General features: G+C 45.3%; 1 protein-coding gene across 3 annotated transcripts in view; it reads right to left on the bottom strand.

The window, feature by feature from the left end:
* LOC145337667 (MORN repeat-containing protein 1-like) overlaps positions 1-26,218 on the bottom strand; it is a 189,933-nt gene that overhangs the window by 23,233 nt on the left and 140,482 nt on the right. For 2 of the 3 annotated variants that reach the window (XM_080182483.1, XM_080182481.1), the window contains 2 exons: positions 21,920-22,071; positions 13,299-13,375 (listed from right to left, as the gene is read on the bottom strand). In XM_080182483.1, the coding sequence (XP_080038609.1) occupies positions 13,299-13,375; positions 21,920-22,071 (229 nt within the window). The remainder of the gene's footprint in view (positions 1-13,298; positions 13,376-21,919; positions 22,072-26,218) is intronic. The other variant, XM_080182482.1, reaches the window with a different exon arrangement.

The raw sequence follows: 26,218 nt of genomic DNA, 5'->3' as shown, positions 1-26,218 counted from the left end.
CTAAAACCTGGTGTTGTCAGACTTTTTACTGGACATACAGTCACCCAGACAAGTGGAGCATATCCCATCATACTCCTGATTTGTGCCTTGTAAATGGTGGACAGGTTTTGGGAAGTGAGTTACTCACCACAGAATTCTCAGGGCGTGATCTTATAGCCTCGTCTTGCCTGTGATTTGGTGAGGTGAGGTTATACAATTGGATGAGAAGCAAAAAATCAGAAATGTGCCCGATTTTTCACCTCCCCCGGTTGTACCAGCCCTGTTTTGCTGCTGAAATCAGCTTTGTGCCCAGAAAATGTGGGGTCAGGGCTGGGCAGTGCCCATGGGACAGTGCCAGCCTGGCACTGCCCACTTAGCACTCTGGCACTGCTCTCTGGGCACCATATCCTGAGGAAGTGCTAACTGGGTGGTCCCTGAGTGGGGGTTGAGCCTGAGTGAGGGTATGGTTGTGATGGGGTGGAAGACCAGGGGAAGCTCCACAAGGTTCATCCCCCCCTCCAACCTCGCTGCCCCTGCTCCCTGCCCCACTCACACTGGTGAGAACTGCATCCTGGTACTATTTTTGTGCTAAATGCCACAAGATTGTGACTCGCAGCTTGCCAGGAAAAATGCCATCCTGCCTATTTTTTCACTTTTTTGGCATCTAAAATTTTTCTGTAAGATCGCACCCACAGCCTCTGACTTGATTTTTTAGCCATGGTATCTATGTGGCTCGACTGGTTAAACGTGGGGTTAAAAGCAACCCCTACAATGTTGACAGTGGGTGCTGCAGCCATGGTAATGTTGTTGAATGTCATGGGGAGATGGTTAGATTTGCTCTTGTTAGAGGTGGCCATTTCTGGCACTTGTGTGGTGTGAATGTTGTTTGACGCTTGTCAGCCTGAGACTGAATCCTTCTCCGTTCCTGCTTCACAGTGTGTGATGAGATGTGAATAGAATTGAACACTGTGTGATCATCCGCAAACATTCCCAATTCTCACCTTATGATGGAAGGAAGGTTGCTGATGAAGCAGCTGAAGATGACTGAGGATAAGACAAGGCCCTGAGGAATTCCTACAGTGATGTCCTGAGATGATTGGTTTCTAGCAACCTCAAATGTCGGGTAGAATTTTTTTCTTCATTAGCCATCACCATAAACAGCAATGTGGGCAGAAAATCCCGCCAGTGTTGGAAATGAGATTCTCGCCAACCGGTTCTTATTTACGGATTTTCCCTGCCCCATACCACTGATATAACAAGGTTCCCGCCATTCATTTCAATACATTTTAATAAATTCAAATATCATTAAAGAGCTTTTCAGCCATGTGATCCTCCACCTCACTGAATATTCATACTTCTCTGACGAGATGTCACATCACTAAGGTTTATGGCAGATATATAAAAACTGGAATTAGTCCAGGGAAACCTGCTGGGGGCACTAAGCTAAGTATAGCCTCTGGGAGGAGAGCGACATACCTGAGGAGTTTTCTTGCCTAGCCAGCATTCAAACCTGGACAAAAACATTGTCAGCACTCCGTGCTCTGACGGGGGAGATTCTGCCCATCTTTCCTGTGCTGTTTCATTGGCTGGGACAGCAGGGAATCAGAGCATGGACAGTGGGACACAACCTGGGCCAGTTATTAAACGTTCCTGCTGAAAAAATGCAAACGGCGAGACCTGAAGCATTTACTATCTGCAGAAAAGATTTATTGTGTTACTTGAATGGGCGAGTGCTGAGTTGGGAATATGCTAACAAGCTTTCATAAGAACATAAGAACATAAGAAATAGGAAGCAGGAGTAGGCCATCCAGCCCATCGAGCCTGCCCTGCCATTCAATAAGATCTGTCGTGTCTCAGTTCCACATTCCCGCCCTCTCCCCATAACCCTTAATCCCCTCGCTTACCAATAACCCATCAACCCGCGTCTTAAAAATATTTAGCGAGGCAGCCTCCACCACTTCAACGAGTAGAGAATTCCAGAGATTCACCACCCTTTGAGTGAAGAAGTTCCTCCTCAACTCCGTTCTAAACCTCCCCCCCTTTATCTTGAGGCTGTGCCCCCTAGTCCTACTGTCCTTTCTGAGCGGGAAGAGCCTCTCCGCCTCTATCCTATCCATCCCATTCATCATCTTATACGTCTCAATGAGATCTCCCCTCATTCTTCTAAACTCTAACGAGTACAAGCCTAGTTTATTCAGCCTCTCCTCATAGCTCAACCCCCTCAACTCCGGTATCAGTCTAGTAAACCTCCTCTGCACTCCCTCCAAGGCCAAAATATCCTTGCGTAAGTACGGCGCCCAAAACTGCACACAGTACTCCAGCTGCGGCCTCACCAATGCCCTATACAGCTGCAGCAAGACCTCCCTACTTTTATATTCAATCCCCCTCGCTATGAAGGCCAGCATCCCATTAGCCTTCCTGACCACCTGCTGCACCTGCAGGCTGGGTTTTTGCAACTCATGCACAAGGACCCTGAGGTCCCTCTGCACCGTCACCTGCTGCAGTTTTTCACCCCGTAAGTAATAGTCCTTCCTACCATTATTCCTACCAAAGTGGACCACCTTGCGCTTGCCAACATTAAATTCCATTTGCTATTTCCTGGCCCATTCGCCCAGCCTATCTAGATCCTTCTGCAGACTCTCCACACCCTCCGCGCAATTTGCCGTTCCACCAATCTTGGTGTCATCAGCAAATTTCGACACCATACACTCGGTTCCCTCCTCCAGATCATCTATATAAATGGTAAATAGCTGAGGCCCCAGCACCGACCCTGGGGCACTCCACTAGTCACCAACCGCCAATCCGAATAGCACCCATTAACCCCCACTCTCTGCCTCCTATTTGACAACCAATCCTCTACCCACGCGAACACCCTACCCCCAACTCCATGCCCCCTTACCTTCTGCAATAACCTCTTGTGAGGTACCTTGTCAAATGCCTCCTGCACTTTAATGTTATCAGGTGAGTACTGCTATAAAATTACACATATGGATGTCAAACAAGGATAGGATTGAACATGGCTGTGATGATTCCTGCAGTCAAACAGCCAGCTGACAATCACTGACCACATTCACAGATGAAAACTGGTTTTGGAAACAACAAGGAAATGGCAATAGAATAAAAGAACACTTGTGTGAAGTGATGGAGAGTGACTGGCACAACTGTCACTCCCAATGCAATTGGCATATAGGCTTGAGTGAATCGTGAATGCCAGCATGGGTCAATTGGGGCAGCACTGTGACACAAAGGTTAGCACTGCTGCCTCACAGTGCCAGGAACCGGGTTTGATTCCTGGCTTGGGTCACTGTCTGTGCAGCGACTGCACATTCTCTCCGTGTCTGCATGGGTTCCTCCAGTTCCGTCCCACAGACTGAAAGATGTGCTGGTAAGGTGCATTGGCCATGCTAAATTCTCCCACAGTGTACCCAAACAGGCGCCGGATGTGACGACTTGGGGATTTTCACAGTAACTTCATTGTAGTGTTAATGTAAGCCTACTTGTCTCACACACACACTCACGCATACGCGCACACATGCACACACGCACGCACGCACGCACACATCCTGCCGTGCGAGGTGCATTGGTTACAAATGAGCATAGACATTTTTTTCTTTTCCAGGGCCTTTTGCTGAACTGAAATAAATAAAAACTTTAAACTTTTGTGCCAAATGGTCTGCGTTTGTGCTGTAGACTCTATAGAATTGTCTATGTAAGTGGAAGGATATCATCACAGGACAGTGACCCAACATAAGCGGAAATGACTCCAGTAATAGTGACTGACACACTGACCCAGATGACACCAGAACGGAAACTGAAACAGGTGGAACCCTATCTCTAAAGGATATAAACTGCATCTTTAGAAGAGAATTGGAAACTGTTAGAAAAGGAAGAAAGACTGAAAGAAATGTATTTGAAGTAATAAGATAGCTTTCAGATCTGTATTTTACACTTCCCGTGCAGCCAGGTAAACTGAGGACTAGCTGTGTAATGAAGCATTTTAAAACAAAAATTCAGCTTGACATTTCCTATGACATCTCTTCTGAGTGGCATCACCATCAGATTGATTGACTATTGAATAATTAGCTTCATGTCCTTGGCAGCTTTTAAATGTGCTTCATTTGCCCAAAGCAACTTCACCACCATCATAGGGGACATGAGTTATTTTTGCTAATTGAATTAAAAATGCAAGTAATTTGCAGAGATTTAAATCAGTTTTGACTTGATCAGTTGGTGCATGCACAGCCCTGTGAGAAACTGGCTCTGACTGACCCATGAAAGGATCTCAGACTCCATCCCCTGTTTACTCTTCATGGGATTTTACGGCCTCGCTCATCCTGAAACCGTAAAATCCCAGCCAAGATCAAGGACCTTCCCATGGTCTGCCCCTTGCCTGCTCCGATTCCCATGGCAGGCATTAGTGGATCTTACCTGGGAAGGTGAATCAGAAGGCCCTGGGAAAGAAAAAGATGCCTCTGCTCATTTGTAACCAATGCACCTCGCATGGAAGGACATGTGTGTGTGTGTGTGTGTACATATGCGTGTGTGTGCATGTGTGAGTATGCATATGCATGTGTGTGTGTGTCTGTGTGTGTGGATCAGGCTCAGCTGTAATATCCCTGACAGATGCTTAGGCAGCAATAATTGTCTCAGCCCCCACATGGTCAGCAGTAAGGAGTACTGGAGATCGAGAATGACCTGCCCTATGAAACTGTGCGCCAGGGAGCATCAGTGCCATTCGGAGAGGAGGGAGGAAAGTTGACCAAAGGAAACTGAACAGTTTTGTAAAACAAAACAATTTTCATTGATACACCACTTTTCATACTCCAGGCTATCCCAAAATGCTCACAATTTTTGAATTGTAGTCACCATTGTAAGTAGGATTTGCAATAGCCAATTTGTACTCAGTAAATTCCCATAAACAGCAAAAGTCATAATGACCAAGTAATCTGTTGTAGTTTCACTGATTGAAAGATAAATATTGGCCAGGGCAGGGAGAACTCCCCTGTGCTTCTTATAACCGGTGCTGTGGAATCTTTTCTGTCCACCTGGGAGGGCAAGCTTAGGTTAAGGTCTCATCAGAAGGATGGTGCCTCTGTCAAAGTAATTTCCTGTGTCAGCCTAGTTTGTGTGGCTGAAGTCTGTGAAGTGGGCTCTCAACTCACCAGTTTCGAACTCAGTACAATGCTCAATGTAAATGATGGCTGTTGGGATTTAGGGATGTAAATTTGTGGTGAAGGATTAAATAGAGATCAGACGCTAAGTGTGAAATTACCAGGGCCACAGAGGGTGCAGCCTCTGTACATCGCACAATGCAACAAAGCCAATCAGTAGCTCTTTATAGACTGGTGCTGCCTGAAGGCAAATTCAGATTCGCAGCAAATGTATTAATGGGAGATGGACAGAGGAGTCTTTAAAATTTCACTGGACCGTTTAGATCATATCCATCTGGATATTTTTAATGGATTTCTTTTTATCTTGATCCCTTTAGTCTATCCCCAAATCATGCATCACTCCCCAGCTGACAGTCGTGATATAATCCTGTCTTTCTGCTAGCTGTTAGGAGATGTGTCCGCCCTTTTACAATTTGTGTGGATTGACACAAAATACCCTTTGTGCATTGCCCTGCTGGCATTTACTGTGTCTACGCTTTGTACTCCCCTATAGCTCATTGGAGGGCCATTTCCAAACAGAGATCTGTATAAGCTTGACTGTTTTCCTCGAATGTTGCTGAAAGAACGATAGCTATCTTCTTTGGAATAAAACAAAATGGTATTGTGGACCCGAGACTGCCTGATGCCCCATGTCTAGAGGATGGTGGTTCACTTTTACACCATACCAAATATGCATTTGCAGCCCATCCATCCCCTGAAACATTCACTCCTTAAACCAGCAGCATAGCGTAGTGTGTTCTATTGTGTAGTGTGTATGATCATGTAGTGTGTACTATCATGCAGGCTGTACTATCCTGCAGTGTGTACTATCCTGCAGTGTGTACTATCATGCAGTGTGTACCATCATGCAGTGTGTACTATCCTGCAGTGTGTACCATCATGCAGTGTGTACCATCATGCACTGTGTACCATCATGCAGTGTGTACCATCATGCAGTGTGTACTATCATGCAATGTGTACTATCCTGCAGTGTGTACCATCATGCAGTGTGTACTATCATGCAGTGCCAGCACTTATTGCCCATCCCTAGTTGAAAGTCAACCACATTGCTGTGGCTCTGGAGTCACATGTAGGCCAGACGCGGTAAGGATGGCAGATTTCCTTCCCTAAAGGACATTAGTGAACCAGACAATCGACAATGGTTTCATGGTCATCAGTAGATTCTTAATTCCAGGTTTTTTTAATTGAATTCAAATTCAACCATCTGCCATGGTGGGATTTGAACCCAGGTCCCCAGCACACTTGCTGAGTTTCTGGATTAATAATCTAATGATAATACCACTAGTCCATCGTCATGAAATCCCTACGATTTGAACATCTGATGGCTACTCCTTCAACATCACATGGTTAAAATCCTGGAAATCCATATCTAACAGGATAGTTTCTCCATGTCGACTGCAGAACTTCAAGAAGGCCGCCAACACCATCTTCTCAAGGGGAGTAGGCAATAAATGCTGGCCTGGCCAGTAACAATCACATCTTAAGAACAAATATTTAAAAAAATTCTTTGGGGTAGGTGATTTGCCCCATGAAATTTAAGGATCTACAGTTGGGAGACTATCACCTTTATATTTCGTCCCCATTCACTACCAGAAACATGAGCATCTGCACCTACATTATGAGACTGGGTCTGATTATCAATATGGAACTCCCTCCCATAAGACCATAAGAGGACTATAAGAAATAGGAGCAGGATTAGACCGTTCGGCCTTTCAAGCCTGCTCCGCCATTGAATAGGGTCATGGCTGATCTGACATTCCTCATGTCCGCATTCCTGCCTTTTCCCTGTAACCCTTGATTCCCTTAGATCAAAAAATCTATCCAGCTCAGCCTTAAATATACACATATCCCTCTCTCCTTCCATCTGATGAAGTGGCTAGTTCCACCTGGCACTACCTGGCAAAATTTCCAGCAACAGCAATTGTCCCTGGGGCAAGTGACAGGTATTGGGGTGGCATGATGGCACAGTGGTTAGCACCACTGCCTCACAGCGCCAGGGACCCAGGTTTGATTCCCAGTTTGGGTCACTGTCTGGGTGGAGTCTGCACATTCTCCCCATATCTGCGTGTGTTTCTTCTGGGTGCTCCGGTTTCCTCCCATAGTCTGAAGAAAGATATGCTGGTTAGATGTATTGGCCGTGCTAAATTCTCCCTCAGAGTACACGAACAGGCACCTGAGTGTGATGACTAGGGGATTTTCACAGTAACTTCATTGCAGTGTTAATGAAAGCCTGCTTGTGACACTAATAAACTTAAACTTATCATATTGATAAAGGCACTGCCCCCTTCACATAGTCGAAGAGTCTGAAATACTCTCCACTTAGATTGATGTGATAGATGACTGCCTAACAATTCCATCCTGTATAACAATAACTCCACATAGTTTGTGATAGGGTGGTTGAGGATGGGGGCAGCAGAGGTGAGCGAATGTGCATGATATTTACTCAAGGCAAGAAATGAGGTATCAGAAAAAATGCACCGCGTAAGATGGCAAAGTGACAACCAATATTTTTAACTGGTCCCACTAATTGATGACTGATTTCTTTTATTGTTGCAGAATTACAATTTTACACCAGAAACAAAATGAAAGATGTTGGACCCCCCCTTAAATCCCTGTGAGAGTTAAATATTCAAGCAGCTCTGTTAGATTTTATAGAGTACAGATTATTTACTTAGTTGCTATAAACATTGAAATTCATCAACTCTGTTTATGTATCTGTAATAAAAATGTCCAAAATTTGGTGTTTGCTTTATACTACCTCTATGTTCTAAGGTCCCATTTATTTGCATTTAATACATTCCTGTCCCAGGGCTGCACTTGCTCACTCTGCTGTGAGACGGGGTGATGTCACAGAGTTTACCTGCTGTGACCAGCCTGCCAGACAACATTACTACATGAGGTGCTAAGTGCATTGTTGCCACAACACATTTCTCAGCATGAATTGACTGCGACAGATACACTGCAGAATACTTTTATGGCCCCACTGTGTGGGCAGGGAAATCAGAACAGCAAGCATATCCCCAGCTAGTTTCCAGACTGCAGATTAAAACCTGTGAACTGCTTAAATTATTTAACATGCACTGCTGTTGTGCTTTATTTACCGTTTACTTATTTGCTAATTTCCTTCCCTTATTTCTAGAAGACAACTTGCTATGATGGAATCAAATAGAAAATCGGAATGAACTGCCCACTCATGAAAAGTGGCCAAACTATGAAGTATTAGGTACCAGAAGCACATGGAATTGTGGTGTTTGCTACTGTCATGTGTAAGTATATGCATGATGTGGAGATGCTGGCGTTGGACTGGGGTAAACACAATAAGAAGTCTCACAACACCAGGTTAAAGTCCAACAAGTTTATTTAATAGTAAACCCACTAGCTTTCGGGGTTTGCCCTTTCGTCAGGTGAGTGAAGAGTTCTGGTCACAAACAGAGCATATAAAGGCACACACAGTTTATGGAATACTGATTAGAATGCAAGTCTTTACAGCTAATCAATTTTTAAAGGTGCAGACAATGTGAGTGGAGATAGCATTAAGCATAGGTTAAAGAGATGTGTATTGTCTCCAGACAGGACAGTAAGTGAGATGTTGCAAGTTCAGGCAAGTCATGGGGGTTACAGATAGTGTGACATGAACCCAAGATCCTGGTTGAGGCCATCCTCGCATGTGGAACTTGGCTATCAGTTTCTGCTCAGCGACTCTGTGCTGTCGTGCGTCATGAAGGCTGCCTTGGAGAATGTTTACCCGAAGATCAGAGGCCGAATGCCCATGACCGCTGAAGTGCTCACCAACAGGAAGGGAACAGTCTTGCCTGGTGATCGTCGAGCGGTATTCATTCATCTGAGATGTTCATCTTCATCAACGACATGTTGAAGACACTGTAGAAGATGTTGTTGCTTCTCCGCTCCGGGGAAGTACTGGACAACGAAGGGTACTCTGTCCACCATGTCCTGTGTTTGTCTGCTGAGGATGTCGGTGCAGTTTTTCGCTGTGGCACATTGGAACCTCTGCAAGACATGCTGGATCATCAACACGGATGCCTTCATCTCACATGAGAACATCATCTACCAAGTACATGGTACATACTCTTGCAACTCAGCCAACGTTGTCTACCTGATATGCTGCAAGAAAGGATGTCCCGAGCATGGTACATTAGGGAGACCATGCAGATGCTACGACAATGGATGAATGAACACTGCTCAACAATCACCAGGCAAGACTGTTCCCTTCCTGTTGGTGAGCACTTCAGCGGTCATGGGCATTCGGCCTCTAATCTTCAGGTAAACATTCTTCAGGGCAGCCTTCACGACATATGACAGCCCAGAGTCGCTGAGCGGAAACTGATAGCCAAGTTCCGCACACATGAGGATGGCCTCAACTGGGATCTTGGGTTCATGTCACACTATCTGTAACCCCCATAACTTGCCTGGGCTTGCAACATTTCACTTGTCTGCACCTTTAAAAATTGATTAGCTGTAAAGACTCACATTCTAATCAGTATTCTGTAAACTGTGTGTGCCTTTATACGCTCTGTTTGTGACCAGAACTCTCCACTCACCTGACGAAGGGCAAACCCTGAAAGCTAGTGGGTTTACTATCAAATAAACTTGCTGGACTTTAACCTAATGTTGTGAGACTTCTTACTAAGTATATGCACACATTCATGTATGCATTGGTGTGTTTGTGTAGAAACATAGAAGATAGGAGCAGGAGGAGGCCATCTGGCTTTTCGAGCCTGCTCTGCCATTCATCATGATCATGGCTGATCGTCCAACTCAATAGCCTAATCCTGCTTTCTCTCCATAACGTTTGATCCCATTCATTTTTTATTAATTTGTGGGATATGGGCGTCGCTGGCTGGTGCTAAGTGCCACCAGCATTTATTGCCCATCCTTAGGTGCCCTTGGAGGGCATTTAAGAGTCAACCACATTGCTGTGGCTCTGGAATCACAGGCCAGACTGGATAAGGATAGCAGATTTCTTTCCCTAAAGGACATTAGTGAACCAGATGGGTTTTTCTGACAATCGACAATGGTTTCATGGTCATCAGTAGATTCTTAATTCCAGATTTTTAAAAATTGAATTCAAATTCCACCATCTGCTGTGGCAGGATTTCAACTCAGGTCCCCAGAACATGAGTTGAATTTCTGGATTAATAGTCTGGTGATAAGACCACAAGGCCATTGCCTAGTGTGTTGGTGTGTTTGTGTGTGTATTCACTAATGCGTTTGTGTGCATGTGTATGTTTGCATGCATGCATTAATGAGGGTGTTGGTGTGTTGGTGTCTTTGTGTGTTTGCATTCATGTATGTGTTGCTCTGTTTGCATTCATGTGTGCTTGTGTGCGTTCATATGTTTCTTGGTGCATTTATGTGCACGCATGCATATGTTGCTGTGTTTGTATATGTGCATTTATGAGTGTTTTAGAATTTATCTGTGTTTGTGTGCGTGCATTCATGTGTGTTAGTGTATTTAGGACTATTACTTACGTGGCGAAAAACTGCAGCAGGCGACGGTGCAGAGGGACCTCGGGGTCCTTGTGCATGAGTCGCAAAAACCCAGCCTGCAGGTGCAGCAGGTGGTCAGGAAGGCGAATGGGATGCTGGCCTTCATAGCGAGGGGGATTGAATATAAAAGTAGGGAGGTCTTGCTGCAGCTGTATAGGGCATTGGTGAGGCCGCAGCTGGAGTACTGTGTGCAGTTTTGGGCGCCGCACCTGCGCAAGGATATTTTGGCCTTGGAGGGAGTGCAGAGGAGGTTTACTAGGCTGATACCGGAGTTGAGGGGGTTGAGCTATGAGGAGAGGCTGAATAAACTAGGCTTGTACTCGTTAGAGTTTAGAAGAATGAGGGGAGATCTCATTGAGACGTATAAGATGATGAATGGGATGGATAGGATAGAGGTGGAAAGACTCTTCCCGCTCAAAAAAGACAGTAGGACTAGGGGGCACAGCCTCAAGATAAAGGGGGGGCGGTTCAGAACGGAGTTGAGGAGGAACTTCTTCACTCAAAGGGTGGTGAATCTCTGGAATTCTCTGCCCGTTGAAGTGGTGGAGGCTGCCTCGCTAAATATTTTTAAGAAGCGGGTTGATGGGTTTTTGATAAGAGAGGGGATTAAGGGTTATGGGGAGAGGGCGGGAAAGTGGAACTGAGCCACGACAGATCAGCCATGATCTTATTGAATGGCGGGGCAGGCTCGAAGGGCCAGATGGCCTACTCCTGCTCCTATTTCTTATGTTCTTATGTTCTTATGTTCTTATTTGCATGCATGTTGGTGTGCGTGTGTAGAGATGTGTGTGTGTGTTTGTGTATGTGCATTCATATGTATGTGTTGGTGGGCTTGCATTCATGTGCGTGTTAGTGTCTCAGATGTGAGGTCCGCTCTGTCTGCACAGGTGCTCATGATGTGGATATGCCGGCGTTGGACTGGGGTAAACACAGTAAAAAGTCTGACAACACCAGGTTTTAGTCCAACCGATTTATTTGATAGTAAACTCACTAGCTTTCGAGGGGTTTCCCTCTTCTACAGGTGAATGGAGAGTTCTGGCCTCAGACAGAGTATATGAAGCACAGACAGTTTACAGATTACTGATTAGATGCAAATCTTTACACCTAACCTGCTGTTCAAGTCCTAAAGTGGCTGACAATATGTGTGGAAGGAGCACTGATCACAGGTTAAAGAGATGTGTATTGTCTCCAGACAGCACAGTAAGTGAGGTTTTGCAAACCCAGGCAAGTCACGGGGGTTACAGATAGTGCGACAAGAATCCAAGATCCCTGTTGAGACCACCCTCATGTGTGCGGAACTTGGCTATCAGTCTCTGCTCAGCGACTCTGTGCTGTCGTGTGTCGTGAAGGCCGCCTTGGAGAACGCTTATCCGAAAGTCAGAGGTCAGACTTTTTACTGCACAGGTGCTGTCAGACCTGTTGAGATTTTCCAGCATTTTCTGTGTTTGTTGAATTTCTATTGCGCTGTTAATTTAGTTAAATGTCCCGAGGCAATTCACAGCAGCAGAATCGACAAAGTCTGACACCCAAGTCGCCAGGACAGGTGACCAAAGAGGTAGATTTTATTGAATGTCTTAAAAGAGGAGGGAATAGGGTGGAGAGGTTTAGAGAGGAAATGCCAGAGCTTATGGCCCAGACAGCTGAAGGCACGGCTGCCAGCAGTGGATGGCAAGTATGCAGGACTGTATCATGCTTTTATATTTCCTTATCCTGATAGTGAAATTACAGACCAATAGGTTTGTGACTGTATGATACAACACAATAGGAGAGAATCTGAGTTGGCTGCAGTGAGGTAAGGGTGATTTGATGAATGCAGAATCCTGGCACTGGGCCTTGCCCGCTGGTAATTTCCCACTACCTGTTCCGGTGTGCCACGCTCCCCGCCGGGAGCGTCAGTTTGTAAAATCAGCCCAACAGCGTGAAAGCAATTAGTTTTGGACACCTGCAGCCAGCGAGCAGCAGCAGATGAGGTGACTTTTGTTCCACCTCGGTGAACCAGGTCTGAGCTAGAGGTGAAAGGACAGTTTTACGGTGTCAGCCAGCCCCTCTCTGAAGGTGAAGCCTGAGCTTTCTGCATTGTGCGATGTTTTTATCTCTAATTGCACACAATGCTGGTCTGTCAACAGCTATAGACAGAGACCGGGATCCCAGCAGCGACCCAGCAGATCACAGCTAAGGGGCTTAGCAAAGCTGGCGAGTATACTATATTGCAGCTGTCAATGTGCCACTAATATGGCACCAAAAGACAGCTAAATTGCAGCCTCTGTCCAAAGCATTAACCCATTGTTTGTCCTTACCGCCCCTGACAGACCCACTCTGTATTTCTAGCATTTGCCATGACCTTTTAGAATTATTTTTGCTACCCACACTGAGATCTGTAATTATTTTTATGATGTTGGTACTCTGTGGAGCACTCTACCTAAAGGTTTCTAAGTGCTTCTGTAATACACTGTGCAAAAGCAGCTCATCAAGTTATCGTCACCTCGGCAACCTGACAGTCCTTGCTTGCTCCCCAGACTAGCAGCTTGTTACTGCAGAAAATGAGTTAACAACTGTTTGCTGCTTCTCCCCAGGCACAGGGCACTGAGTTAAGTGCTACACTGAGGCTCATGTACTGGTTAAGCTGTAACTCACACCCACCTGCTCTCTGATAGCTTCTCCTGTGAGGCTGTTGCTCTTCCATTCAGTGCTCTGCTGCTCAACTTCTTGCTTGATTTCTGCATTTAAGAAGTTAAGACAGTCACTTATGTGACACAAAGTGCAATGACGTCTTGTTCAACTCTGTAATTTGGGCCAGTAAGTGGCAAATAATGTTTGTGCCACAAACGTGTCAGGTAATGATCATCTCCAACAAGAGACAATCAAATCTTCTTCCCTTGATGTTCAATAGAATTACCAACACTGAGTCACTCATCATCAGCAGCCTGGGGATGACCACTGACCAGAACTGAACTGAACTGGACCACCCATAGAAACACTGTGGCTGCAGGAATAGGTTAGAAGCTGTTAATTCAATGACAAGAATTCTCCTCCTGACTCCCCAAAGCCTTTCCACAATCTGCAAGGCACAAGTCAAGAATGCGATGGAATTCTTATCCTTTGCCTGGATGAGTGTAAGCTCCAATAACAAAATGCTTGACAGCGATCTTCCCTCCATCACTAAATTTATGTACCATTTACAAGATGCACTGGAGCTATTCACCAAGATACTATCGACAGCATCTTTCAAAGCAGTAGCCTCTACTATCCAGAAGAACAAGGGCAGCAGAATCAAATTATAGAATCCTACAATTCAGAAGGAGGCCATATAGTCCATCGAGTCTGCACTGACCACAATCCCATCCAGGCCCCATTCTCATAGCCCCATATATTTACCCTCTAGTCCCTTGACACTAGGGTCAATTTAGCGTGGCCAATCAACCTAGCCCACACATCTTTGGATTATGGGAGGAAACTGGAGCACCCGGAGGAAACCCATGCAGACAGAGGGAGAATGTGCAATCTCCACACAGACAGTGACCGCGGCTGGAATTGAACCTGTGTCCCTGATGCTGTGAGGCAGCAGTACTAATCACTGGGCCACTGTGCTGCCCAGATGTGTAGGAACATCACCTTCTCCAAATGTTTTTCCAAATCTCACACCATTCTGACTTGGAACTATTTTACCATTCTTTCAATGTTACTGGGTCAAAGTCCCGGATCTCCCTCCCTAATGGCACTGTGGGAGTACCATTACAGGGAGATTACTCTGTTACAGGAAAGCAGCTCAAGGACAATTAGAGATGGGTGACAAATGCTAGTGTTATCAACAATGCCCTCACCTCATGAAAGAATTAATCTAAATCAGGGGCTGCACTTTACAGAGTTGGGGGGGGAGCAGAAGGAATGTCAGCTAGAAGCTGATAGAACTAGAGGAAACCTGCCCAGCAGACACAAAACACAGGGGCAGGCTGAATTGGTTCAAAATGGGAATTCTGCCCCTCAGTAGGATAGTTCTGCCCTTGGGAGCTGATGGCCAATCTGATTGTTTAGACAAATGCAAGGTGATGCATTTTGGTAGACTGAACCAGGGCAGAACTTACTCAGTTAATGGTAGGGCATTAGGGAGAGTTACAGTACAAAGAGATATAAGGGTACATGTTCATAGCTCCTTGAAAGTGGAGTCACAGGTGGACAGAGTGGTGAAGAAGGCATTCAGCATGCTTGGTTTCATCTGTCAGAACGTTGAACACAGGAGTTGGGATGTCTTGTTGAACTTGTACAAGACATTGGTAAGGCCACACTTAGAATACTGTGTGCATTTCTGGTCACCCTATTGTAGAAAGAGTATTATTAAACTAGAAAGAGTACAGAAAAGATTTACTAGAATGCTCCCGGGATTTGAGGGATTGAGTTATAAGGAGAGGTTGGATAGACTGGGACTTTTTTCTCTGGAGCACAGGAGGCTGGGGGGTGATTTTATAGAGGTCTATAAAATAATGAGGGGCACAGATCAGCTAGATAGTCAATATCTTTTCCCAAAGGTAGGGGAGTCTAAAACTAGAGGGCACAGGTTTAAGGTGAGAGGAGAAAGATACAAAAGTGTCCAGAGGGGCAATTTTTTCACACAGAGGATGGTGAGTGTCTGGAGCAAGCTGCCAGTAGTAGAGGCAGGTACAATTTTGTCTTTTAAAACACATTTAGATAGTTACATGAGTGTAATGGATATAGAGGGATATGGGCCAAATGCGGGCAATTGGGATTAGCTTCGGGGTTTTAAAAAAGGGTGGCACGGACAAGTTGGGCCGAAGGGCCTGTTTCTATGCTGTAAACCTCTATGACTCTATGATTTTATGATTGGCTGACAGCTTCAGCAGTCCTGGCAGATTCTCCCTCTGTCTGCGTGGATTTCCTCTGGTGCTCCGGTCCCAAGTCCAAAGATGTGTGGGTTAGGTTGATTGGCTATGCTAAATTGCCCCTTATTGTCAGGGGGATTAGCTGGGTAGAAAGTAGGGTTATGGGGATAGGGCCTGGGTGCGATTGTGGTTGGTGCAGACTCGATGGGCCGAATGGCGTCCTTCTGCACTGTAGGATTCTAACATATATTACCGGGACTGCATGAAGGAGGATGGACAAGATCTTGGCTGCCCCAGAAAATTTAATCCTGGGATTTTTTTAGATGGGGAGGGATCAGAGAGCCCCAGGAAGAATTTTGGTTTGGGGGGTGCTAAGTTTTGGAGGGTACACAACGCAGAAGGTAAGAGTGGGGGGTATGTTTTGGTGGGGGGGAGGTTCCCCTTGTGAGTGCAGGACACTTCTCCAAATAAAGCCCCACCCCACCCCATCTTCTCTGCCCTTTTTCATCTAGGCATTAAAAGATGGTCTGCTCACTACAGTCCACATCAGCTACATACAGGCACGGACAGCATATTATTCAGGCTTGCCAACAAGCCTGATTGATCTTTAATTATTTATTTACAAGTGGTGGACTGACTGATTTTGCTGCCTACCAAACCAGCATGTTGTGAAGGTCAGCTTGGGGATGGGCAAGGAGGTCACGGGCTTGCCACCTCACTGATTTGACGTGTGTGCCTCAAGCAAAAACAAGTTAAAAGTTTATTTATTAGTCACAAATAGGCTTATATTTACACAGTCTCACAAGACCAGGTTAAAGTCCAACAGGTTTATTTGGAACCGCAGGCTTTCAGAGCGCTGCTCCTTCATCAGTGATAATTGAATACTTAGAAAATAACAATAGGACCAGATAGAGGCAATGAGAATTTATGAAAGGCAAATCATGTTTGTCAAACATGTTAGAATCTTTTGAGGATATAACTAGCAGACTAGATAAGGGTGAACCAGTGGATGTGGATGTGAATTTTGAGAAGGTCTCACACAGGAGGATAGTAAGCAAAACTGGGACATGTGATTTGGGATAGTAGACTGGCACAGATCGAGGATTGGTAAACAGACAGGAAAAAACAAATCATTATAGAAGGGTCATTGTCAGGTTGGCAGGCTATAGAACATAGAACATAGAACATTACAGCGCAGAACAGGCCCTTCGGCCCACGATGTTGCGCCGACCAGCTTTTTAAAAAAAAACAACACTAACCCACTAATCTAAACCAATCCCATTTCGTCCATAAACCTATCCACAGATCTCTTAAACGCCCCCAAACTAGGCGCATTTACAACTGTAGCAGGCAGGGCATTCCAGTCCCTCACCACCCTCTGGGTAAAGAACCTACCCCTGACATCAGTCCTATAACTACCCCCCCTTAATTTAAAGCCGTGCCCCCTCGTGCTAGCTTTCTCCATCCTAGGAAAAAGGCTATCACTATCCACCCTGTCTAAACCTCTAATCATCTTATATGTTTCAATAAGGTCCCCTCTTAGCCGCCTTCTTTCCAGTGAAAACAACCCCAAATCTCTCAGTCTCTCCTCGTAGGATCTCCCCTCCATACCAGGCAACATCCTGGTAAACCTCCTCTGCACCCTCTCCAAAGCCTCTACATCCTTCCTGTAATGTGGGGACCAGAACTGCACACAATACTCCAAGTGCGGCCGCACCAGAGTTGTGTACAGTTGCATCATGACGCTGCGACTCCTAAATTCAATCCCCCTACCAATAAACGCCAAGACACCGTATGCCTTCTTAACAACCTTATCTACTTGATTCCCAACTTTCAGGGATCTATGTACACATACACCTAGATCCCTCTGCTCCTCCACACTATTCAAAGTCCTCCCGTTAGCCCTATACTCAACACATCTGTTATTCCTACCGAAATGAATTACCTCACACTTCTCCACATTAAACTCCATCCGCCACCTCGCGGCCCAGCTCTGCAACCTTTCTAAGTCACCCTGCAAACTATGATGAGTGGAAAGGCACTTGGGGCTCAGCAATTCACAATCTGCAAAAATGATTTGGATGCAGGGACCAAGTGTAATCTTTCCAAGTTTGCTAGGTGGATTCTGAGCTTTGAAGAAAATGCAAAAGGATTCAAGGAGACTTGGATAGGCTAAGTGAATGGGCAAGAACAGAGCAGAAAGAAGTTATCTATTTTGGTAGGAAAATCAGAAATCTAGGGCACTTGCTAAATTCTGAGGGATTGGGAAGTGTTTATGTGCAAAGGGAACTGTGTGTCCGTGTTCATAAGTCACTGAAAGTTAATATGCAGGTGCAAATATTTAGGAAGGCAAATCATATGTTGCTCTTTATTGCTAGAGGATTTGAATGCAGGAGTAAAAAAGCCTTGCTGCAGCTGTACAGGGCCTTGGTGAGACCACACCTGGAGTATTGTGGACTGTTTTGGTCTCCTTACCTAAGGAAGGATATACTTACCATAGAAGGAGTGACAAAGGTTCACCAGGATGAGGAGAGATTAAGGGGATTGGGCCTGTATTTTTGAGATTGAAAAGAATGACACATAATCTTATTAATGCATACAAAATTTGTATAGTGCTCAGATGCAGGAAAGATATTTCCTCTGGCTGGGGTGGGTGTTGGTGGTGGTAGTCCAGAACGGGGGGGTCAATCTCAGAATAGGAAGTAGGCTACTTAAGACTGAGATGAGGAGGAATGTTGTCAATCAGAAGATAGTGAGACTGATAGATTTTGAGATATTGAAGATAAGGGGCTGGTGCGGGAAAATGGTGTTGAAGTAGATGAATCATGATCTATTTGAAGGGTAGCACAGGTTCCAAGGGCTAAATGGCCTAGTCCTACTTCTATGTTCTTAACCTAAGGTATAGAATCCCTACAGTACAGAAGAAGGCCTCTCAGCCCATTGAGTCTATACTGACCACAATCCCACTGAGGCCCTATTTCCGTAACCTCGCATACTTACCCTGCCAATCCCCCCAACACTAGAGTCAATTTAACATGGTCAATCAACCTAACCCACACATCTTTGGACTGTGGGAAGAAACCGGAGCACCCAGAGGAAACTCACGCAGTCAGGGGGAAAAGTGCAAACTCCACACAGACGATGACACAAGCCAGGAATTGAATCCAGGTCCCTGGCGCTGTGAAGCAGCAGTGCTAACCATTGTGTCACCGTGCCGCCCTGCAAACTCAAAGGGGGATTAGTGCCCAAAGCAGAGGTGCAGTTTGTCAGTGCAAATAATACATTTAAAATGTAGCTCAACAGGGCTAGTTGTAACATAATCCAACACATTCACCAAAGTCTTTTAGAGAAGAAACCCTGTCGTCTATAATCAGACTGGTCCTATATGTGACTCCATTCCCACGCTAATGTGGTTGACACTTAATGACTTCTTCAGCAGCCTATTAGGAGATGGACTACCACTACCACCCTCTTAGGGCAACTAGGGATGGATAATAAAATGCCTGCCTTGCCAGTGATGCCCACATCCTGAGAAAGAATGCTGAGCAGGCTGAGACTGTAATTAAACTGAAGCTGCCATGGCGATGGCATCCTAATGTGTTATTTTGAACTAATGTGGAGAGCTGACACTCGTCCTACAGTACGCCACCAAAAAGAGACTGATTGCTTAACCCATCGCTGTTTGTAGGGATTTTGCTTTGCAAAAACCCAGGTTCATCTTCACAATCACAGCAAGTAAATGGAGAGTAACCCATGAAGCACAGTGAGATGTGATAAGGTGATGAGATGTGATCGGATGTACATAAAAGCAGTCACTGTTTTATGGTGTTCGAGTAGTGAACTGAGTACTCCGCTACATATGCAGTTAAACAAGTTCTGGACACACGATTAGGGTTTTCATGCCACCTGGGATTGTCATTTTGCCATATGCGTTTAAAACGTGTGATCAAAGCTGAGAGAATGCTATGTACAGCTGGTGTGGAACTGCTGACATACACCTTTCCTAGTTTAAATCTTTATCCCCTGCAGCAAAAAAGATGCAAAACCACAGTCACAGCTCCACCACTCCCTCCCAACACCTGTGGAACACATGCTAGTTTAACTGAATAATATATGGGCTGTGGTGGAAGCTGCTTACAGCACTAAATGTGCAGACCACCAGCCATCCCCTCCACACTCTCTGTGGCCTCCCTCTACTCACAAAGCTCTTCATCGATGCTTAACTTCTGCCAAACCACCATCTCCCACTCCCCCACCAGGATAATCTGGAATGACAGAATTCACTGTCAGATGCCAGGACAAATAAACAATTACTCCCTGCGACTGGTCTTTGATTGTCAGGCTCCCATCTGCCCCTTGTACACCTCTATACAACCTGCAAAGAGGGAGTCATGACCCTCCTGACACATTCAGGTTAGAATCTTATTTTAAGGCTGGATGGGCCAAATGGCCTCCTTCTGCACTGTAGATTCCATGATTCTAAGACATTCTTCTTTCCAGATGGATTTGTGTTTAGTGTGGACAGAAAACCTTGGGAATGACTGAAAAGGCAGATGAATGCTGTGAAGTGCTTGGGATTATGTGAAGTGTACCTAATGGTTTGTGTGTATCTTTCCTTATACTTATGTATGAAGAGTTTTAATTCATAGAATCATAGGCTCCCTACAATGCAGAAGGAGGCCATTCAGCCCATCGAGTCTGCACCAACAACAATCTCACCCAGGCCCTATCCCTGTAACTGCACATATTTACCCTGCTAATCTCTGTAATACTCAGGTCAATTTAGCATGGTCTGTCAACCTAACCCGCACATCTTCGGGCTGTGGGAGCACCTGGAGGAAACCCATGCAGACATGGGGAGATTGTGCAAACTCAACACAGACAGTCACCCGAGGATATACTTGAACCCGGGTCCCTGGAGCAGTGCTAACCATTGTGATAATACTGTGCAACCAAGATAGATTTCTTGCAGTAGATGAAAAGGGGTGCGGGTGGTGGGGTGCGGTAGGAACTTGCTGTGCACAAATTTCCTTACATTATAACAGTTCAAAGAATATTTCATTGGCTGTAATTGTCTGAAGTCAGGAAAGGGGCTATATAAATGCAGCACCACACTGAGCAATTCTATCTAAAGATTCAAGTGTGAAATTTCAATACCAACAGGGGTAGTTAGCAATCATCAGGAACATATGATTGGCAAATTGCCTGCTTTTCTGGTATATTATCCAGTGCGAGACGACTGCACTTTGGAGATGTTTCCCAAAGCAGGAAGGGATCAGGGAGTGAGTTGTTGTGGCAATGGAGTGCTAAGGGGCTTTGCTGGGAAAGGTCAGCCAGGATACCTGGTGGAATGTGCAGAGTGTTTATTTAAAGTTTATTTATTTATTAGGGTCACAAGCAAGGCTTACATTAACACTGCAATGAAGTTATTGTGAAATTCCCCTAGTCACCACACTCTGGCCAGGTCAGTGCACCTAACCAGCACATATTTCAGACCGTGGGAGGAAACTGGAGCACCTGGAGGAAACCCATGCAGACACAAGGAGAATGTGCAAACTCCACACAGTGACTCAAGCCAAGAATCAAACCTGGGTCCCTGGCACTGTGAGGCAGCTGTGCTAACCACTCTGCCACTGTGCAGCCCAGTGGATCTCAAATGGAATTTTGAAAATACAAAATTGAATAAATATTAACTCTGTTACTTTCAGTTAAGTCTTACCCAGTCAACCAGTAAAGATAAATAGGAAGGAGCTCCCTATGCACTCCACTTTGGTAGGTTGGTTAAGAGCTGCTCTGAAGCTATTTACAAATGTTGGTGGACTGAAATATCCCAGTAGCCCTGCAGATCAAGGATGATATTGGTCAGGAGAGTAGAGAATCATTTTGGAAATGTGTTCTTGCGCTTATGTGTGTGAAGGTCCCTCCATTCTGACCGAACATGCTCATGGAAGAATGTTTGTTGTGGCACCAGCTCATAATTCTATACTTGCTCTAGAACTGAGATAGCTTCATCACAAAACATCACCCAATTGAATAGGTTGGATGCATTTTAAAAGCCACCTTGAAGAAACAGTTAACGGTTTGAGTTGAATGTGACGCATCTTCAGAACTCTTTTTCTGTACCAAAGAAGTCATAATCGACTCAAAACTTTGGGTGGGATTTTACAGCCTCGCTCGAGCAAGACCAGAAATTCCCGCCTGAGGTCAACGGACATATTTGATGTCCGCCCCTTGCCCACTCCAAATTCATGACGGGCAAGGCAGTAAAATTCCAACATTTAACTCTGTTTCCCTTGTCACTGATGCTGCCAGACGTGCTGAACACTTGCAACCCTTCAAGTTTTATTTCAGATTTCCAGCGTCTGCAGTATTTTGCTTTAATCTTGTGGGGCCAGTTGAGAAGCACGTCAGCTTTGAAGCTCTCACCTTTTCCAGCTCATCAAGAATCATGAAGGGGCGATAGAAGGCTGGAGGCAAAGCGAGCGCAATTTTCCTAAACGCTGCATAACCACCTTCTGCTTTTTGGTTGGCCAGATCAGGAACGGATTCCTTCTCCTTTGCTGCGGACAGCTGGTATTCTGCAAAAAGATGAACAGTCAGTTGACACATTCACACAGACTGCTGACATCCCTGCTGTAGGAACACAAATACAGTCAAGACCAGGCCATGTGGTCTATTGAGCCTGATCTGACATTGTAGCTACAAACCTTACTCCCTACCCCATCTCCATATCACTTAAAAGCCTTACAACAAGAACTTGTTTTTACGTCACAGAATCTTTAGTGCAGAGGGAGGCTATTCGGCCCATTGAGGCTGTCTTAGCTCTTTGACTTTCTGAAAGAGCATTCTACCTTGTCCCACTCTCCTGCCTTATCCCTTAACCTTGCACATTCTTTCTCTTCAGGCTGTAAGTCAGTTTCCTTTTGAATATTTCAATCAAACCTGCCTCCTCCACCCTCTCAGGAAGTTCATTCCAGACTCCAACCACCCTCTGAGTGAAAGAAGGTTTCCTCATATCACTTTTACTCTTTTCATTAATTATTTTGAATCTGTGCCCTCTACTCCTTGATTGGGAACAGTTTCTCACTGGTTACTCTGCCCATACCCCTCAGGATCTTGACTATCTTCACCAAGTCTCCTTTCAGCCTTTTTTCTCCAAGGAAGTCCGTTCCAACTTCTCCAATCTATCCTCACAGCGACAGTTCTTTATTCCTAGAATCAGTCTTGTGAATCTGCTCTGTACTCTGTCCAATGCCTTCACATCTGACACCCAGAATGGGATGCAGTACTCCAGACGAGGCATAACTAGTGCCTTCTACAAGTTCAACATGACCTCCTTACTCTTGTACTCAGTGCCCCTAATAGAATCATAACATTCTACAGTGCAGAGGGAGGCCATTTGGCCCACCGAGCTTGCACTGACAACAATCCCACCCAGGCCCTATCCACGTCACTCCATATATTTGCCCTGTGAATCCCCCTGACACCAAGGGGAAATATAGCTTGGTCAATCAACCTAACCTGTACATTTTTTGGCTAAGAAGCTAAAAGGCTTTGGACTATAAAGCTTAAGATACCATACACTTTATTAACTGCTCACTCAATGTGCTTTCACAAAGCAAAAACATCACAACGTGTTTCATCAGAGTGTAATCAGTCAAAATTTGATACCAAACCACGTACAGAGATGTTAGGACAGATGACCAATAGCTTGTCAAGGCAATAGGTTTTAAGGAATGACTTAAAGGAAGTGGGGAAGATGGATGTGATGGGGTTTAGGGAAGGAATTCCAGAGTCTAGGGGAGAAGCATGATTGCCAATGGTGGGAGGATGAAAACTGGGAATGTGCAAGAGGCCAGAATTAGGGCAGTGCAGAGATCTTAATGGATTTTAGGAATGGAAGAGACTATAGTGCTGGGGAGAGGCAAATTTACTTTGCAAATAAATAACCATTTATCTCCTTTTTAAGTGTGTCAACTGATTCTGCATCATGTGTTTTTTGAAGCACTGTGTTTGACATTGTCTCAACCCTTTGGTTTTTTTCTCTGGATTTACTTTTAACTGGTTCAGTTCAAACAAGATTCTGGATTTTCAAGTTAAGAGTCATTCACTTTCTAACCTATTATTTTTAATTTCTCGATTATCAGAACGTTTCTCAACCTCATTGTCAAGGAGTATAATTCATGGTTACCCAGTATAGTTAAGTATACTATTTTACATTAACTGTCATCTCATTTTGCTTACTAACTTTCCTCTACTGAACATTTTGCAATAGTTGGTTGTGACAGCTGAACTCAGAACCATAATGACACAACAAATTAACAAACAATGAAATGTGGCACTGGAACACTGACAATTTTATTTTCTTTATTCTTGTGCTTGAGAGTGATGTTGGCATGGTGAGAACTTATTGCTTAGGACTAGTTACTTTACAGAGGTACTGCTCTCCCTCCTCATGGTCAACTAGCCTGTCAGCATTCATTTTCTTGATTCATGCATGAAGAATGGCTGCTTGGGTGAGGAATGGGAGCACAGAAAAGGGCTCATTTCACAAACCCCAGAATGAGTGGAGCGGTGGTGAGAACGTTCAAGGACATGTCAGTGCCTTTCTCAGCTAAGTTTTAAATTTGCTGTTTCTTGAAATGAACCCTTTTTGATTATCCTGTGATGTGCGACAGGTCTTTGCTGATAGGATGATCCGATGGGTCACTTTGAAGGCATCTTTTCAATCCCACCCTAGACGTGGCTCACGGGAACAATGATGTTCACAGCAGAGAAACAGGACATTTGGCCTAGCTGGTCTAGACTGATGCTTGTGCTCCACATAAATCTTCACCCACCCTATTTCATCACATGAGGATGGGTGGCAGTGGCAGGGCCATAAAATGTGGCAAGCCACCCAAAGGTCCCTTAGGCAGATGTTTATGGAGCTTGACCTGGCAAGTTTTTGAGACAACATTGGGCACACCTCCTGATGCTATGGCTCTCTCACGTGATACTTTGGTTAGAAGGCACACATGTGCGTCGGTAGCCATCTGCCAACCATTGAAGGGGCTATTAATCTCATAAAGCATGCAATTGGCTGTAATTTCACATGGCATGCTGAGAGATCCTATGTCTAAGAACATAAGAAATAGGAGCAGGAGTAGGCCATCTAGCCCTTCGAGCCTGCCCCGCCATTCAATAAGATCATGGCTGATCTGTCGTGGCTCAGTTCCACATTCCCGCCCTCTCCCCATAACCCTTAATCCCCTCGCTTATCAAAAACCCATCAACCCGCGTCTTAAAAATATTTAGCGAGGCAGCCTCCACCACCTCAACGGGCACCACCTCACCACTCTTTGAGTGAAGAAGTTCCTCCTCAACTCCGTTCTAAACCGCCCCCCCTTTATCTTGAGGCTGTGCCCCCTAGTCCTACTGTCCTTTCTGAGTGGGAAGAGTCTCTCCACCTCTATCCTACCCATCCCATTCATCATCTTACATGTCTCAATGAGATCTCCCCTCATTCTTCTAAACTCTAATGAGTACAAGCCTAGTTTATTCAACCTCTCCTCATAGCTCAACCCCCTCAACTCCGGTATCAGCCTAGTAAACCTCCTCTGCACTCCCTCCAAAGCCAAAATATCCTTGCGTAAGTGCGGCGACCAAAACTGCACACAGTACTCCAGCTGCGGCCTCACCAATGCCCTATACAGCTGCAGCAAGACCTCCCTACTTTTATATTCAATCCCCCTCGCTATGAAGGCCAGCATCCCATTAGCCTTCCTGACCACCTGCTGCACCTGCAGGCTGGGTTTTTGCGACTCATGCACAAGGACCCTGAGGTCCCTCTGCACCGTCACCTGCTGCAGTTTTTCGCCCCGTAAGTAATAGTCCTTCCTACCATTATTCCTACCAAAGTGGACCACCTCGCACTTGCCAACATTAAATTCCATTTGCCAGTTCCTGGGCCATTCGCCCAGCCTATCTAGATCCTTCTGCAGACTCTCCTCACCCTCCGCGCAATTTGCTGTTCCACCAATCTTGGTGCCATCAGCAAATTTCGACACCATACACTCGGTTCCCTCCTCCAGATCATCTATATAAATGGTAAATAGCTGAGGCCCCCAACACCGACCCCTGCGGCACTCCACTAGTCACCAACTGCCAATCCGAATAGCACCCATTAACCCCCACTCTCTGCCTCCTATTTGACAACCAATCCTCTATCCACGCTAACACCCTACCCCCAACTCCATGCCCCCTGACCTTCTGCAATAACCTCTTGTGAGGTACCTTGTCAAACGCCTTCTGAAAATCAAGAAAGACCACATCCACCGGCTCTCCTCTATCCACCGCCCTAGACACATCCTCATAGAACTTCAATAAATTTGTCAGACACGACTTCCCCTTAACGAAACCGTGCTGCGTCTGCTCTACCAAGCAATTCCCCTCAAGATGCCTTGCTATTTCCTCCTTGATGACGGATTCTAACATTTTACCTACAACAGACGTTAAACTAACCGGCCTATAATTCCCTGCCTTTTGCCTGCCACCCTTCTTAAACAACGGCGTAACATTAGCCGTTTTCCAATCTTCCGGCAGTTCCCCGGAATCCAGCGACGTTTGGAAAATAATCATCAAGGCATCCACTATCACCTCCGCCATTTCTTTCAGATGCTCAGCTCCGTTTGCTTCAGTCTACACAAAGACTTCATCTATGCAAAGGCTTAAGTTTAAGATATT

The sequence above is a fragment of the Carcharhinus amblyrhynchos genome, unplaced genomic scaffold (assembly GCF_965287045.1).
Source record: "Carcharhinus amblyrhynchos unplaced genomic scaffold, sCarAmb.v2.hapA scaffold_56, whole genome shotgun sequence".
NCBI lineage: Eukaryota > Metazoa > Chordata > Chondrichthyes > Carcharhiniformes > Carcharhinidae > Carcharhinus > Carcharhinus amblyrhynchos.
The sequence above is the reverse complement of the archived record's forward strand: the minus strand, read 5'-3'. Positions and strand labels throughout refer to the sequence as shown.